This window comes from Poecile atricapillus, chromosome 2 (genome assembly GCF_030490865.1).
Source record: "Poecile atricapillus isolate bPoeAtr1 chromosome 2, bPoeAtr1.hap1, whole genome shotgun sequence".
NCBI lineage: Eukaryota > Metazoa > Chordata > Aves > Passeriformes > Paridae > Poecile > Poecile atricapillus.
The window spans coordinates 40,612,347-40,629,302 of NC_081250.1; the positions used below are offsets into that span (position 1 = coordinate 40,612,347).

The 16,956-nt window shown below is 38.9% G+C and overlaps 1 protein-coding gene across 8 annotated transcripts in view; it reads left to right on the forward strand.

Annotated features, from left to right (window-relative positions):
- Positions 1-16,956, forward strand: part of RBMS3 (RNA binding motif single stranded interacting protein 3) — a 709,899-nt gene that overhangs the window by 267,762 nt on the left and 425,181 nt on the right. The window contains exon 1 of one of the 8 annotated variants that reach the window (XM_058830566.1): positions 8,452-8,497. The exons of the other annotated variants lie outside the window; for them this stretch is intronic. Coding sequence (XP_058686549.1) covers positions 8,492-8,497 — 6 coding nt within the window. The 5' untranslated portion in view covers positions 8,452-8,491. Of the gene's footprint in view, positions 1-8,451; positions 8,498-16,956 lie in introns of those variants that run through there. 8 annotated transcript variants of the gene reach the window in all.

Consider the following 16,956-nt stretch of genomic DNA (forward strand, 5'->3'; position numbering starts at 1 on the left):
GGAGTTGTTTGGTTTACGATCTCTATACCTGCACTTGGGGTAAAAATATGCCAGTTAAGCAGCTATTTCCGTGTGGTTTGCTTTCATGCATTCTCCAGATATTTCCTACTTATTAGTCATGGTTTGGGTCTGCTAGTTTAATTTTCATGCTGTTGTCTCTGCTACCCAGTCAGATGGCAGAAACACCCCAATACAAGAGGCAGTGTTTACAGTACCCACAGTACCTCTTCATCTCTGTATGCTCGATGCATGTGTGAACACGTGCAAAAGGAAGAAGTGTGATTTCCCAACACCTACCTGAATAAAATCCCATCTTTGTGGCTGTGAAAGGGATGCAGACTCACCTGCAAACAAGAGGGCTTAATGAGCTTGTTCCTGAAATGACATGATTGATGATATGAAATGATACATGCCCCAGCTTAGTAAAAAACAATGAGGCAATTCAAACAGGTGTATTCAGAGGAGTTTAAGTTTGGTTTGGTGACTTTGTGAGCACACATGTGGGTTTGTGTTATGTCTCCTTTTTGACATTTTTTAGGGCATCTTTTGGCATGAGGGAATTGGCAACTTCCTTCAGTTGTGTGGCATGAGCATACCTTCCTCCCTGCTCCATCACTCTCTTTTGGAAAGTGTGCACTTGGAATCAGTGCAAAGCTCTTGCCTCTCTTCACCTTTTACCTACCAATCCCTTTAGTCACTCACGTTTCTGTTTAGCGGGTTTACGGCATTCCCCACTTTTGGCCATCTGGCCGTACAGAAGGCCTTGAAGAAAACGTTCCAGATACGGAGATGCCTGACAGGGCTTCTTTGGCTGGTAGTGTTCAGATTGTGTTTGGTGCCTGGTGTGAAGCAGGGGTCAGGTGTAAGGAGTAATTCATCAACCACACACTGATTTCAGGCTGCATTTCCAACCATCTGCAGCTTGGATCACTGCCAGAGCTCAAAAGTCTAGCTGGAGCCCATGTGATCGTGCCAAAGTAAAGGCAAACACTTGCAAATAGAGAAATGCATTTCTAGGAATGAAGTTTGTTCGCACTTAGCCCCTATTTGATTCAGTATGTCACAGCATGTTTTAAATGCCTCAGAGAACTGCCCAAAAGGAATATGAATTCATTTAAATGCCATTTAAAAGTATTTCAGCTTGGCTATGGTTTTGATGTTAGTATTAATATCTAGCTCTAGTATTTGCCAATTGGCTTAAACAATAAGGAAGATAAAAGTCGTGTTCCTCTGAAAATGCAGGAATATATAAACTCATTTGCTCTCCATTTATCCTTGCATGCCTGGATAAAAATACTTTTGTTGTTTCAAGCACCATGATGATATGTATTAAAATAGTATTAAATTTCTTGATTGATCTTCCTTTCATATGTTGCTTCAATGCAAGTCTGTTTAAATTAAAAACTAACCAACTCACAAAGACCCACAAATGAAAGCACCAAATTAAAAAAAAACCAAAAAAACCTCACAAAACACACCAACAAACAAATTAAAAAAAACCCAAACCAAACCTGTGGAAAAGGAATATTCAAAATTTTACTACTTCAAACACTTTCATATTATAATATTTTATGGCTACTTATTTTGCAAGCAGATATTTGATTTCTGTAACAAAAGATGGAAGTTGAAAGCATTTGCCAGATGAGGCTACAAAGATCTTGCTGTGGCGAGTGTGTTCATAGTTATAAGTTAAAATACCTTATACAAGGTGCCCTTTCGAACAAAGTGCAGTGGTTCAGAAATAAACTGGTTTAGTTTGTAATGCATGAAATCCTTTCAAAGAAAGCATGATGGTATCCTTGCACTTTAATTCAAGTATCTTGGTAAAAATCATCAGACTGTTGGTTCTTAAAATTCCATGAATTAAAAAACAGATAAGAAAGGATGCATTTCAAGTAGGATGACTGAGTTAATTTCAGGTCTTGCTGTGAGTAGCCTGTACAGTATTTAATTTTTATTTTTTTTTTTATTATTATTTTTTGTTCTTAGGGGTGGGAAGTGAATTTTCTACTATCTATACTCCAGGCAGGGACTGAGTTTGCTTGCAAACAACCTTGTTCTGGACTGTCCAGGAAGAGAAGCAGACTTTTTAAAAAAACAAATAGTTTGGTTGAATTTTCTTTTTCTTGAAGAAAAGAATTTTAGTGCTAGAAATTGTATGTAGAGGATAATAGTTAATATGTCTCAAGAATTTGCTTCCAGTGCTGCATTAAAATTGTGTTTTGTAACAGTCTCATCAGTTACAGCTGTATGTGATTAAATAGTGTAATATCAAAAGCATGTGTGAATAAGAGCTTTTATGATATAGTTGTTCCATACCAAAGACTGCAGATGGGCAGAGAAGGGAGACAGAGAACAGTGATTTACTCAGATATAGTCAGAGCTTATACTCCAAGTATTCCTGTAGTGGTGTTTTGCAATTGCTTTCCCACTCATACGGGCAAGATTGAGTAACAAAGGGAAGGCTGGAAGGAAACAGTTTTACAAAGAGAGCTATTCTAAACAAGCAGGTATCAGCCCAAGAATGGTGTCTACTGATGCAGAATGATGTACCAATATTTTAAGTTGAAGATTAACAATAATATTATTGAATAGAAGTTTATAGTGAGATGGATCTGTTATGCTTCCTTTGAAAAATCAATGAAAAAGATTCAGTGGTCTTCAGCAAGACAGAATCAGACCCACAAAGCACATACTGATCACCATGGCAAAACCAGGACAGCTGAACAATATGCAGGTTAAAAAGAAACAAACAAATAACAGTCACAAAAGAACGAAAAACAGCAAATCAAAATGATTCTACATTGTGCATGGGGCCGAGGACATACCTCATCTGATACTTAACAGCATTTTATGTTTGGTGTGGCTATAATTTCTCTTTAACGTTATTTATCGTGATTTATAATTTTAGAGAATGAGCAGCATAAACCAGATGCTTTGTCTTTGTGTCTGCTTCTCTCTCTGCCAGTTGAGATACGATTTATACAGAGGGGAAGTCTAATTGCCATAGGAGATGTCTCACATGGAGCCCAGCGCCTGTAATGAAGATTAACAGTTTCTGTAAGAGACTAAGTGTGCTTAATCCACCAAAAAAAAAAAAAGTATCAGAGAGCTGGTTTTGCTTTTAGTTATGTAATTCTTAAGATAAAAATACTATGTAGCCTCTTTGAAATTTGAAACAAGTCAGTTTTCTATGTTGGTCTTTTCTGAGGATACAGTGTTTCTAAATGGAGAAGTTACGGAAACATTGCTTGTCCTATCTGTAGCTGCAGATTGGAAGCTCCTGTTGAATTCCTCAGTCGTGCTGTCTTTTATATTTTGTTGGTTTCCAGCAAAATCTAATCTCTTCTCCTAAACGTTTTTTTATTAGCTGAAAGACTTCAGGTCTGACATTGTCAAATAAGAGTAAGAGATTATTTTTTCTGTATTTTGTATGAAAAAAAAATTATTTTTTTTTTTCTTCCTTCTTTCTTTCTCATTTATCTTGTTTGCTTTTGGGCTTGCTTGCAACCGTGGTGGAATTGCTTATTTGTTGTAAAGTTAACTTCAGTATCAAATGTGATCGTTTATTTAAACGTAAATATTTACATTTTAAGTGCTTCATTTGTGGTATATTTATGCAGATGAAATTGTTTGGACAGATTTTCTATGAGGGTTCCTCTGTTAATTGTATTGACTTCATTCAGATGCAAATGAATGAAATAAACCACCTGACGTATATAGATCATAGTAGAAGCCAGAAGACGCGTAAGATTGCATGTTTACAATGTAAAGCACTGATATTTTGTTCCTTGTTGGTGTCTTCCTGACACATGTTTTATGGTTAGTACCATGTGGCTGATGATTTATTTGCTGTCATGTTGTGGAAGTGATGTCACTCCTGTGTGATTCAAATTTATTCAAGAAGATAAGTTGCTGAACAGACTTGTGTTCCCCACTCCCCAAGTATAAATCAAGCAGCAGTTTGTTTTTATTCTGTGAGTTTGCATTCACTGATTTAATCCTGAAGCTGTGCTTAAATACTCTGCTGCAGAATATGTGGCAGACTAGAGAGGGCAAGTCTTACTGGGGGACCAACATGGTGTTGTTGTATTTAACTGATTGCTCATTTGGCTTCTGTTCCACTCCCTGCCCCACCCACTCTCACAGCCCTTCCTCTGCCCAGCTATATTTAGAGAGCAGCCAGGCCAAGCCATTCAGAGTTCAGTATCGATGCTGCCCAGGAACCTGACCTTTCCGCCTCCTGCCGATGGGAGACGGCAGGACTGGATCAACCATCAAGCCTCTTGTGTCTTTCCTGCGAGGGACTCTGGTTATTTGTAACAACACGTGATGCAGTCTAGCTGCCTTCCTGGTTAAGAAGCTGGCAGGGTTTATGCCAGGGTTATGGGAGGGCGAAAAGCAGACTGAAGATGCTGTGGATAGGACAGGGGGCTGTTTTGGATGTGCAGTCCTAGAGCTGGCAAAATCTTGCAGTGGTGCATGGGTGACTTGTGAGATAAAGGGACGTCAGGGAACTTCAGATGGAGGTGTTTCACCAGAGGGTAAGGGAGCCTGGTGTACCGCTACATCATAAAAGGTTTTTAAAGCTGGGTATCCATAGTTACAACAGGAGAGTTAAAATCTAGATTTCAGGGACTCACCTGGTGTAATGTCCTCCTTCCCTTTAAAGAAAAAAGTGTTTGGCAGTTCTTAAAGCTGGAATGATGTGCCTGTGTGAATTCCCTGGTGCTCAGAGAGCTGCCTGTTTAAAGTTTGCTCTATTTTCCCCTCTTGCTCTAATTTTTCTGGCTGTGGAAAAAAATGGCATTGCAATTCCTAGCCATATAAGGGACTTGTTAGTTTCTTTATGTGGTTGGGAATTGTTTCTCCTTTTGGTCTTCAAAGGCTGTTGATGCTGTGTATGCTTTAAAGTGAAGGAACTACTTGCTTAGACAAAGGCTGCAATCCTTTATTTCTTCTCTTTCTCACTTCTCTCTGACCTTTTATTGGGACGCGCATATAAATAAATTTTGCTTTTGGTGTCATGCAAGTTGATGGATACTCTTACAAAGAGAGAAGCATAATGGGAAATGCAGTCCTCATTTCTGTTCTCTCATTTTGTACTGATGAATTTGGTTTGGTGCCAGTTAGTAAGTACATGACCTTTTCCCTACATCTTTTGATTCATGACAGGGAGTGTCAGAGCCGTGTTAGTGATCTCTCGTTACAGCTTTTAACAAACTATGAAATATTAAAAATGAATTAGGTCACTTGGAGCTCGGCTAATATGTCAGCGATGCAGGGTGGTGATTTCTCATTAACGAAGCATAGCACATGGCTTAAAACACAAAATTCAGATTTTTGTGAACACGGACAGCAGCGACGTATTGTTTTTAAGTCAGGACATTTTTATCTCGAAAATGTAATCTTTTAAAGACAAACCAAACAAGGTATTTCCAAAGATGATGTTATCAGCCATATTTGTTTAGTGTTCATTCCAGAAAATCATATCAGGCTCAGCCTAATTGGAGCTAAGTTTTTCAGTGTATTTACTTTAAGATTAGAACTGCCAACAAGACTTCTTTTAGTATCAGCTGAGATGTGTCTACACAGCTGTCGATGTTCTGCTTAGCTGCTATACACAACCTGATAATCTACCACATGTAACTGAATGGCACAATATACACTTGTTTGGTGTGCAAATGACACTTCTGGAATTGTTTAGTGGAAAGGAGGCTGGCGATAAAATGTGCTGTGAACGGTACAATGAATAAGGTAAAAAAATAGGACTGATAGCTCTTAGCAAAACTGCCTGGTTTTGCATTCATGAAAACTACCTTTAATACGACTCTATACCTGCAAGACATCAGAAAAAAGTCAGAGGCACTGCAGTCCTTCAGATGTTTGACAAAGCGTGCAGCAGGACTTGGTAAGCTGAAAGCTTTACCTAGGCTGTATTAAGATGACGTTTACTGTGTCAATGTAGAGCTGCACTAAATGTACTGTTAAACAATCCTTCGTGAAAACAAGCATAAAGCAGACATATTGCTGTGGCCTTTAGCAAAGCAGCTGGGAACTTTCTGCCTGGGGGAGCATCGTACTCATTGCATTTCATGTCTGTGCTCTTTGTGTCTCTTTGGAGCTTTTGCATCCTAAAGAAACACATGGGCTGGTCCAAATATTTCCATGTCCTTTTTGGTGTTGCTTTTACTGTGAGTGTAAGATGGAGTATTAATAAATCTTCCTGATGTATGGTGACTCCACGGTGGCAATAACAATACATGCTGGTCTGTCATTGCCTCACAGATACAAGTGTGCAATGCACTGAGTTGTCTTGAATTTTGAGATTACGGGTATAATTCCTGTCTCTAGGAACAGCTGTGAGAAAGAAGTAGACTCCTGGCCCACCAGGACACACTTGTTATCTGTGTGATTTAGAAGCCTTGCCGGCCACTCAGTTTCTGCTTTATATCTCTGCCATTTTATGAAATCACTGTAATTGTATACAGTTGTCCCTGTGCAACATGCAATTTCCTGTAGTTTGAAAAGCTTTCAGCTTAAGATTGTCTAAACTTAATAGCATAAACATTAATTTACTGTGTTAGATGGGTTATTGGGTGTTTTTAGCATGCAGAAGTCTGGCAGTAATTGTGCTGGACAGAAAAAACAAGTTTTGTTTCCTTCACTGTCTGCCCTGCTTTGACTTAAATGGATCCCTGGTGATGGTAGTACTTAACATGTAGCAGTCATTTCAGTTTTCAGTGGGCTGTATAAACATTAACTAATCTTCACAGCCCATTCTGAGAGGTGCCTTAAAACACCTTATTTGCTCATGCAGTGGCTGCATGCAAATAATGATATCAGCTTTTAGAAGTCTGTACTGGATTATCAAGAGCTGGGGGGTAGACTTGTGTAGCATCCACACCTTCTCTCCTTGGGCAGAATCTGGAGGTGGGGAATGCTGTTGCTGCTTTATGAGCAAATGTGATGCATGAGTGGTCTAAGACTGGAGAAAAAGCTGGAAAAAATAGGGGGAAGGCATTTTCAGAAGGTGACATGTTCATCTCTGGTTATCAAGAAGTGTTGAGTGCCGACAGCTTTAGCAGATGGAGTTCTCAAAGACATTTGACACTAAACCCAATGTGACTCTTGGAATTACAGAGCACATTGCAAGACCACTTACCTGAGGCAAGTGCCTGAACCTGCCTCCTGGTTTGACATTACACTTTCCTCTTGAGCCTTTCTGCTGGGGAAGAGGACAAATGGAGCAGGGTGAGGATGCACTTTCTGGAGGAGAGGAATTCCCTGTTGTGTCTGCAGCGTTGGGGAAGGAGGTTGACTGCAGTCCTGCTGAGGTGACTGAAAAAGATGTGTGTGGTGTTATGTGCTATGAGGGGCAGATCAGGGCCCGGATTGCAGTGCTTTAGAGATTTGAACAGTGTTTGGCCCAAATGTTTCCAGGAGACAATAACTTAGCAGACACCTGGACAAGGACGCAAAGGACTTCTTCATTCTTCCAAGGAGAAGGGAAAAAAATGCCTTTGAACAGTACATGTGCACAGCCCCCAGTCCCACTGGTCCTTGCCAGCTTTGTTAGGCACTGATGGGAAGGTTAGAGGAAAACAACTGTCACAATTCGACCAACATAGTGTAAGGAAACTGGTCTGTGTTCAAGTCCTTCAGGTAAATATTTCAATTCTACAGCACCCTGTTAATCACCAAGGCAATAGCAAAGAAGTTATTTATGGGTGGGTGTTAGCTAAGTAGTAGTTCATAGATACAGAGCTGTCACAGCCAACTGGCTTTGGTTTTCTCGTGCCTGACGTCGTGTGCCTTGCCAGGACTTATTTTAGATTTTCTGTTGTTATTACTCTTTTTAATTCCTCTCACCTTGGCTTGTAACAATATCATATGTGCTTCCCTCTCTGTTGTGTTGGAAATAGTTACATTTTAAAAAATCACAGCTTGTTTGGCTCAAAGGTACATCATGGATGGGAGAGAAATGATGATATTCTTGATGCTGATAACTTCTTGTGTCCCAAGGGTTTTGTTTTAAATATGTGAAAACACTACAAACAAGGGTTGATTATTGGTGTTTTAAAACTGAACAAGGAACTGTGCCAATGGCCACAAAGATGTAGATTGTGATTTTACAATGTGTGTTGAGGAATGAAGTAGGACTGCCATGCTCCAGCAACAGCCGATGAAGTAGGCGTTTATGCTTCATCTCTCCTGGTCTTTTAGCAAGGGAGTAAATTATTAGTTGTTTATTATTTCTTAACCTTCAGTGGGTGACTTCCTTTCTGCACTAGTCAGCTATTTTGAGGTAGAGATAGGTGGATTTTATTTCCTTCCTCTTTCCCACATTCTCATTTGCTCTTAGGATAGATTGTCAAGTAAGTTCAAGCTTTCTTTTTAACCAGCCTGAGGGTCAAAGAGGTGATCTGAAGCTTAGGTGACAAGGACAGACTTTCAGAAAGCTGAGGCATAAGGGTGTCTTTACCATGAAATGAATGTAAGTAAAGCCAGAAGTCTTATTTCTATTCTACAATTTGTCTGTGATTTGTGATTTAGCAAATCTACTTCTTTACCAATGTGTTTGTTTTGATTTCCCCCTCCCCCCCTTATTTTGGTTTTCTTTTTAGCCTTTTAAGAACTCTGCTGGTTCTCATTTTTCTTTCACCTAACTCTCATGTGTATGCCATGGTGTTTGTTCTACCATTTGACCATCAAAACTTTTGTGTTGTATATAGATTTTACTGTTGTATTTCCTAAGTCAGTCGTATTCTTCCCCTCTTTTTTTTTTATGGTATTTTACTGTTTGCAGGCTGCCTCTGACTGTGCAGTTTGGTTGTGCTGAGCTGCATACAAAGGCAGGGTAAGAGATAGTCCCTGCCTGCAAGAGTTTATGAGCAATGTAAATAAGGCAGCCTCACAAAGGTGGGTAGGAGCAGCAAGGAGAAGAGTGAAGTGCCTGGTAGGAGGCTGCATTGCAAAGCAGTGCCAGGACCCAGATGGTAGATGGCAAGTAGTGTTTACTGTTTACCCATATACTGTATGCTACTCCATCACCTTGGGAATGAGTCACTCTGCCTTCCCAGTACATGCATTGCTGGCTTTTTTTCATTTTCCTCCCTAGTACCTAGAGTTTCAGTTGCACGGAATCATTTCTTCTTTTCTACCTTTGTGCACTACCTTTGTGCTTACCTGAGCTTTAATTTCTCCATCTTTGCCATTTGGTGGCCAGTCTCCCGTGCATTGTGTGGCAGATTTTGGGTGTTACAAAGTGAAGGAAGCCATGGAGTGGATTTCTGGAGTTGCCTGTGTCCGTAAACTGGCACTGAACAAATACAGTCTCCGCTGATGTTGCTGGCTGACTTCACAGAGAACGTAATGGAACTGGACAAAAGAGCAAAGCGGTTGAGGTCACTGTGAGACAAGAAGTCTATTCCCAGCAGATGAGAGCTCTGGAAATATCCTGGTGTGAGATGGCTGGGGGCTCATGCTCGGTGAGGATTAGAGCTGGTATTTTTTCATGCTTGCTTCCTGTTTCACCAGGGCTGTAATATTGCAAGAGAGCCACGCTGTCCACAACTGTTCGGTGCTTTTGAAAAGTAAATACTGTGGGGGAAAGGGGTGCATGTGTCTTGCACTTCAGCAAGTTGCCTGCTGATAAATGCTGAAATTTCAAAGGGACAGTGCTCTGTACAGTAGCTTGGGGCCTCAGAGCCAGAAGTGCTGGTCACCTGCAGCTCCTTTTAATTTCAACTAGAACCGTATGTACTTTGCACTTTTGAAGACCAAGAGTTCCTTAGGGCTTAAATGTTACTTTTTTTTTTTTTTTTTTTTAAATAGTGCTTGCAAGCTGTCAGGGAAACCTCTCACTTTTACTGTATTTTTTGTAGAGGAAGAAAAGAGATTTGGAAGACTAAGGGAAGAAGTTTGGGTTTTTTGGGGTGGGTTTGTTTGTTTGTGTTCTTTTTTTACAGCTGTGAATAGAATGTATTTCTAAAAGCAGGTATCTCTTTAAAGAGAACTCTTCACTTTGTTAGTGGTGTGATGTTAATGATTTAAATAACTTTATTGTTTATTTAGCTTTGACAGCTTAGATTGGATAATGAAGAGGGATGTGATTTCCCCCCTTATTTAATTTTAATTTTTAAAAATGTTGTAGTATTTGTGATGCATGGACTGCCGCAAAATTATTATTTGCTTTGATAGAAAAAATGCAACAGAAGCTTCTCTAGCAGCTATGTGAAGTATATTTTTATTAAACATGCATTTTGAGAAGTTCCTACTGCTTTGGTCTGTTACCAGCTCTTCCAGTTATACTAGGTGGCAAGAATTTATTTTTACTAAAGTATTTTAATTCAAAAGGATCTAAATTGTCAAAATATGTGTTTGTATATGTACCAATTCTAATCTCACTCAAGATTTCTGGGAAAAACTTGAATGTCTAATCCAGGTATACCTGAAAGGCTCAAAAGTCACACAATGAAAAGCAGAATGCAGTCTTCTGAAAAGCTGAAGATGTAACATCCAGCTTCACCGGGGCTCCCTATGTTTAGGTGTTCGGTTGCAGTGCTGAGTATTTCTTGAGTTCACAGATGGTAGTTTTAACACTCAGCTGATGATTGGCTATTTTTTAATTAGACATGCATTTTGAAATTCTGGGTTTGTGTTTCATATTGATGCCAAGTGCTGCTCTATCTGTTGCTTGCTCAGCATTTACAGTGGGAACATCCAAAGCAGACAACTAGAGGAAAAAAAACCCCATGCCTGATTTGTTTAATTATATTAATTTTCTTCTCATTGAGATTGGTAGAAGTGATTTATTGGGACAGATGGAGTGCTGGTGTTGGGAGACTGGTAACATGTGAGGTGTTTTCCCTTTGGGCCCCATCCTGTGGTCCAGGTGTGCTCACAGCTGAACAGTGCCTTGTAAGCAACTCTGCTGAAATTGCAGCACTGCATACAGGATGAGGAGTTATTCAGTGGGAAGAAGACTGTCAGAATTTGGCCTTTAGGATAGAAATTTCATTTTGTGAGTGTATTACAAACAAGAGAGAGTTAAAAGATGAAAAACTGCTTCTACATAGAAAAATAATACTGTTTCAATTTAAGCCTTGGTTTAGTAAGCTTTCTTGGAAAGAAACTTGTTCCTGAGGGCATTTTATCTATTTTTCTCTCTCTCTCTCTTTGGGTTTTATACTGCTGCCCATCATGGCAGTATCTGAATGCTTTCTATGTAGAGATTGATAGCAGCTTTGAAGTCCCCAGTGAACTGTGCAATCTTTGACACATCTTGCTTTAGGGGGTGAGAAAATACACCGGGTGGGATTTTTTTTTAAAAATATTTGTATTATATAATTTTACATTCTAATACTATTTCTTTTATACTGTTGTTTTGGAAGATGTTAAGTGTTTTTTAATTTATTTTTTTCTTCTCCTTTTCATGGTTTGACCGAGGTTATGGGGGACAAGAAGTGTCAGTGTTACATTCAGAATACATTACTGACTTTTAAAAATGTGTTTTCCTAAATGTCACATCAAGCAGATAAGGGATAAGTTATGAAATACCCAGTGTTACAGAGGTTTTCTTTTTTGTTCAATGTTATCTAAATTGTTTGAAAAACATTCAGATAATATTTGCACTTTTACAGGTGATGCATACCAGATCCATATCAGCTAATGTAAATTGTTAGATGCAATCTTTTACCTTTAAAAATTATTCCAGTAAGAGTAAATATTTAAATTAGTACATAAGACTAAGTTCTTAAAGCTAGAAAGATTACAGTGAGAGGATTTACTAATTGGTTTAGATATTCAGTTCTGAACCATTTCAATATTAGTCTTACGTGGCTAATCTATCTATCTAGCTGTAGTCTGTTTAAACAAGGTACTTGGCTCTTCCCAAATAATTTCAAAGAGAAATAAAAATAACATCATTTTCTCTCTTTCTTTCTAGTCTGTCATAGAAACACCTTGATTAGTTTATATTTAGTTTATATACGTGGGTGTCTTCCTTGGATGTGAACAGTAAGAAATTTTTGAAGAAACTCAAATTGTAACGAGTCCTGTGGTTAATTCAGAAGATGACTGATCCTGTCGTCATTGCTTAGTTGTTGTTTTTCTAGAGCAAGCTAGACCTGTCCTGCTGCCAACATTTGTGAGTGGTGTTTCCAGAGGTGTCCTAGTGAAGATGGAAGTCTGTGGTAACTTTTGACTGAAAAATTACTGGTGGTCATTTCATAGCTAGAAAAAAATTGAAGGTAAATCACTCATCATTAAGGCATGGATTTGAACTAGGCTGTGCATTTAGTAGGCAGATTTTGGAGAAGGAGAAATTCTGGTAGAGTTCAGGAAAAACAGGGAGATCAGGGAGGATAATCTTCTAGTGTGAAATTTCATTTCCTCAATAGGCTGATAGTATTTTGTTAGAAGGTGTGCAGTATTAGAAGAGACCTCCTCCAGACCATGCTTCTTTCCTCAGAAGTGAAATCAAATGGATTTATAGTACCTCTTCCAGACATTTCTCAGTGGCTTGTATTATAAGGAGGCACAAGGAATTTCTATCTTATGGTGAGAGATGTGACTGAGGAAGCTGCTGGATCCCTCACCCTTGGTTAAAGAGGGTTCTGGTAACTTCTTGTGTAGGTGTGTTAGTAATTATATGGTGGAGTGGGAAAAATAAAGGCAGATTTGTCTAATTCTTTGATTTTTTCCTTCGAGGAGGACCTGCTGTCCCTCCCCCATAAGACACTTTGTTTTAAACAGGTCCATCTAAAATGTCTTATTTTTTTTTTTTTATTGCCTTTTTTTTCTCTACAGCTGCTATTTTAACTTAACATGCTCTACCTTATCACATGAGTTAAGTCAGATTTTACCCAGGGGTTCAAGAAGTCAGCTTGTATATTCTTGTTGGAAAAGCTGTATAGCCTTATCTTATGTTTCACTATTGAGTGCCCATTAGGTTTGGTGGGCGTTACCTGGTACCTAACATTTTTGGAAATCAGGCCATTGAGGTACACTTTGGTTATAAATATCTGTCAGTTAATTAGGCTTTAAAATGATAAAAATTCACAAACAAAATACATCTTCCTTCACCAGTAAAAAGCCCGGGTCAGCTGGGATGAGCTCCTCGCTGGCATGGACGGCATACCCACGTCTCAGTGCGTTCTTTGAGCAAGTTTCCTTTTTGAGGCCTGTGAGTCAGCAGGGTTTTGAAGTGGATGAGTCATAGACAAACTAGCTGAATGATGGTTACCAAGTGGGTGGGGGAAGCAAGGATTTTATTCTGGGAAGGTGTAAATGCAGACAGAGGCCAAGTCTGGAGGTGAAGGAGGCCACAGGATGAAAGGCATTAGCCGATAGGAAGCACTGAACCGGTGTTTGATGCTGGCTGCTCTTTGTGGTTCACTGCAGCCATGTGCTTCCTCCTGGCTCTGTTTGATGCTCCTGTGCAAAGTCTGTCCCTCTCTTGGGGAGCAGATGTTCCAAATGAAGAGCAGATAATCCTGACAGATAATAAAGCAACATTAACTTTGCTGAGAGCCAGCTAGTTTCTACCCAAGAGTTACATTCTGACCGGAAGAGAAACTGAGCTAGTTTGTGCTTCATCCTTTTCAGTCATACAGAGCACAGACCTTTAACATCTCTCTGACGGGGACAGGTGGCATCAACCATGCCTGTGCAGAGCGGATTAGTGTGCTAACTTCTGAAATCAGAAACAAAAGTGGCATATATTGTACTGTCTGACAAATCATCTCGGAGGGCTTAGAAACAAAAATACAAACAATGTGAAAACATCCTGTTCTGGACAATCCCATTTACTGGTTGATAGAAAACCAGAATTCCAATCCAGACAATCCCTTTATGTGTTTCTCATATGTTCCTGCAACTCCTTATGTTGTAATGTAATTTGTAGTGAGGTCTCCCTTAAGGTGTGAAGATTTTTTTGTTACACAGTATTTTGTAGTTCAACAGGAAACCAGAAAATATGACCATATATCATTGCCAATAGAGCTACTACTGACCACATATCTCTGTATATTAGCAGATGGTGATAAAATCTGAATTTTTTTGTGTGATGGAGTGCTTGCTTAGAATGGGATGGCAGAATAGCTGTCAGTCAAAGAGCTGTGGAAGGAATGAAGAGCAGTGGTTTAACAATCAAGCCTCTTGCAACCCTGGTTCTCTTTCCCTTCTTCCCAGTATGTTCAGATAGTGTAGAGAGAGTAAATACTTCAGTTGGTAGTATCCTGGAGTGCTCAGATACTGAAGGAACTTTTTCATTTTCCCAAATGAAAAAGCTTTTATCAGGATAGCATATATAAATAATTTTCATTGCAAGCTCACTCAATCTAAAACTATTTTTAATACAAAGTTTGTGTTCTCTGGATGTAGAAAATGTGAGATGATGAGCTGAAGGGTGAGAGACAATTAAATATATATCTTATAAGAGATATATTGAGAAAATCAGTAGAACAAAGAAAGAGCCAGTGGCTGAAAATTGAAGCCAGTAAACTTCAGAAGATGACCCAGTGCATGTTTTGAAAAGCAATGGTAATTTAACAGTGGAATATGTTGCTGAGGGATGCAGCAGATTCCCCAGTCACTTCAAGTCTTTAAACTGGCATTGGGTCCTTCTCATTCATCTTTGCTACGTTCAGCCCAGGGGTTTCTGGGTTATATTCGGTGGCTTCTGTTGTGCCAAAGGTCGAACTAGACCATCATAATGTCTCTCCTGGCCCTAAATTGAGGGTCTGTGAGCTGTGACTGCTTGTATCATTTGAGTAACAAATTCAATTGCCAGTGGTAATGGAGGATATACAGAGCCAAATCTCAAATTAAATCCAAGGACTGGGAAGAGTGGATGTGCATGCGAGAGACACCTGGCTTCCCTAACTTCTGTGTTACATCTATTTAGATTTCCTCTGAGTCATGCTCATTTACCTACACTCTGCCTCTCTCTCTCTTGGCCCATTGCATTTCAGGGATTGTTGATGGCATAAATCACAGGCTGAAACAGTAAAGGGAGGGAGGATTCAGGACAGGTTAATGAAGAGAACAATATGTAGGAAAGCATGACTTTAAGTGCCCCACACTTAGGGGCCTTATAGCGTTTCTGACTCTTTGATATATAAATTACATCAATTTAGATTCCCTCATGCACCAATAGAGTGGGTAGAACAAGCTCTAAGGGAATCTGAGCGAGCATAAGTGGGTATAAATTACATTACCTTACAGATTGCCTCTGAATTTGGCCCAGGTTCTTTCCTTTATATTCATTATGTCAACTTTGTGCATTGGCATTATAGTCTTTTCAGCAACTGGCCTGACAGCTAATGAGTTCTTTCTACCAACAATAAATCAACCAAGACAGACAATGGTGCTCCGTGTAAATACTTGTCTTTATGTTCAGGGTATTCAGAATCCCATTAAATTTGGAACAGTATGCTAGTAGAAATGCATGTGAAGAAATACTATAAAAAGTGCTAATTATTCATAAGCCACCTGGTTTCCTCTTTGCTCCCCAGCTAACCATATTCTGAGGCTAGGGGGAAAATTAGAAGAGGACTAGACAGCATGATAATGCTGAAATATAAACTGCTGTGTTGAAAACAAGTCCAAGTGATTTTAGGAAGTTTTCTCAATTTACAGTTGTTAGTAGTCCCTGAAATTCCTGCAACAAACAAGGTTAAAAGAGAAAGTCAAGGAATTAACTAGTAACATTTCTACTCTTGGAGAGCCAAAACAAAGGAAATTTTAACTGTAGTTCATTAGGGAATATAATGGATTTTTCCTTCTATTTATTATTAAATAGAAGAAAAATTGTATTTGTATGTTAATTAAGTTACAGTAGAATTTGCTTTAGGAATAAGTTACATGCTACACAACTTATTTCATCTCTCAGTTCAGAGTATATTGCTGAAAGGCTAAACTCTATTCCAGATTGTAGCCTTGATAAATGTTTCTGTGCCACTTCATTATGTTTTAGAGAATTTTTTCTTTCTCTGATGTCAGAACTTTAAGCATTTAGGAAGCCGTGGGGTAGGTAGAACAAGGAATTCCTGACTGGTTTCTTCTTCTGCCTTTTACCCTCCTGTATGAACTGAAGAAAAACTCACTGTTTTGTCTTCCTTTTCTGATCTGAGCTTGGCAAGAAGGCCTATAGAATCTTATGAAAGATGTTCAGATACAGTTGATATCTTTTTTTTTTTTTAATATTCTCAGGTGGTGGGAGCTATATAAATGCAAACTACCCATATTATTTCCTATCATATAAGATTTTCAATCGTGCTTCTCCTCCAGAATCCGTGTGTTCTCTTGAATGATGAAATTGCAAATGCTCCATGAATGTCAGTGCAATTTATTATCATCTTTCATTCAGAGCATTACAAAATGATTTGCAGATGCAGGTGTTGCTAATGATTTTCAGCCACCCTCCTTAAAGATTGGAGAACATAATAGTCCCTGTTTCTATAACAAGGATGAAACTCCCTAACTAAAATGAAGAGGCCAGTTTGGAAGGTGAGTTTGTGTTGCCTTCTTCTTGGGGCTCTTTTATTCTTTCTTCTACTTTTTCTGTTATTTTTGCTTAGTGGGATCCATTGGCTACATGGGACGTAGAATTTTTAAATTTTTTTTTAATGTACAGAAGGATGCTTTAGATGAAAAGGAGGGGGCAAGGGGGAAACACAAATGCTGCTTGACAGGCCTAAATAAGTATCTTGCAATATTTAACTGTGAACATCATGGCTCTTTCTTTGTTATCTAAAGACTCTTAAACCTCTATTTTATTCCTAAAATGTAGTTCAACAGCGTCACTTGTAGTATCTTACAGGTTGTTTCTGCTTTTAATTCCAGAAAGTCCTTTGTTAATTGGAGGCATTATATATGACTTTCATCATGTAAGTTTTGAAGACAATGTGTGGGGAAACATTTCTGGTTGTATTTCATACAGTCCTTTGT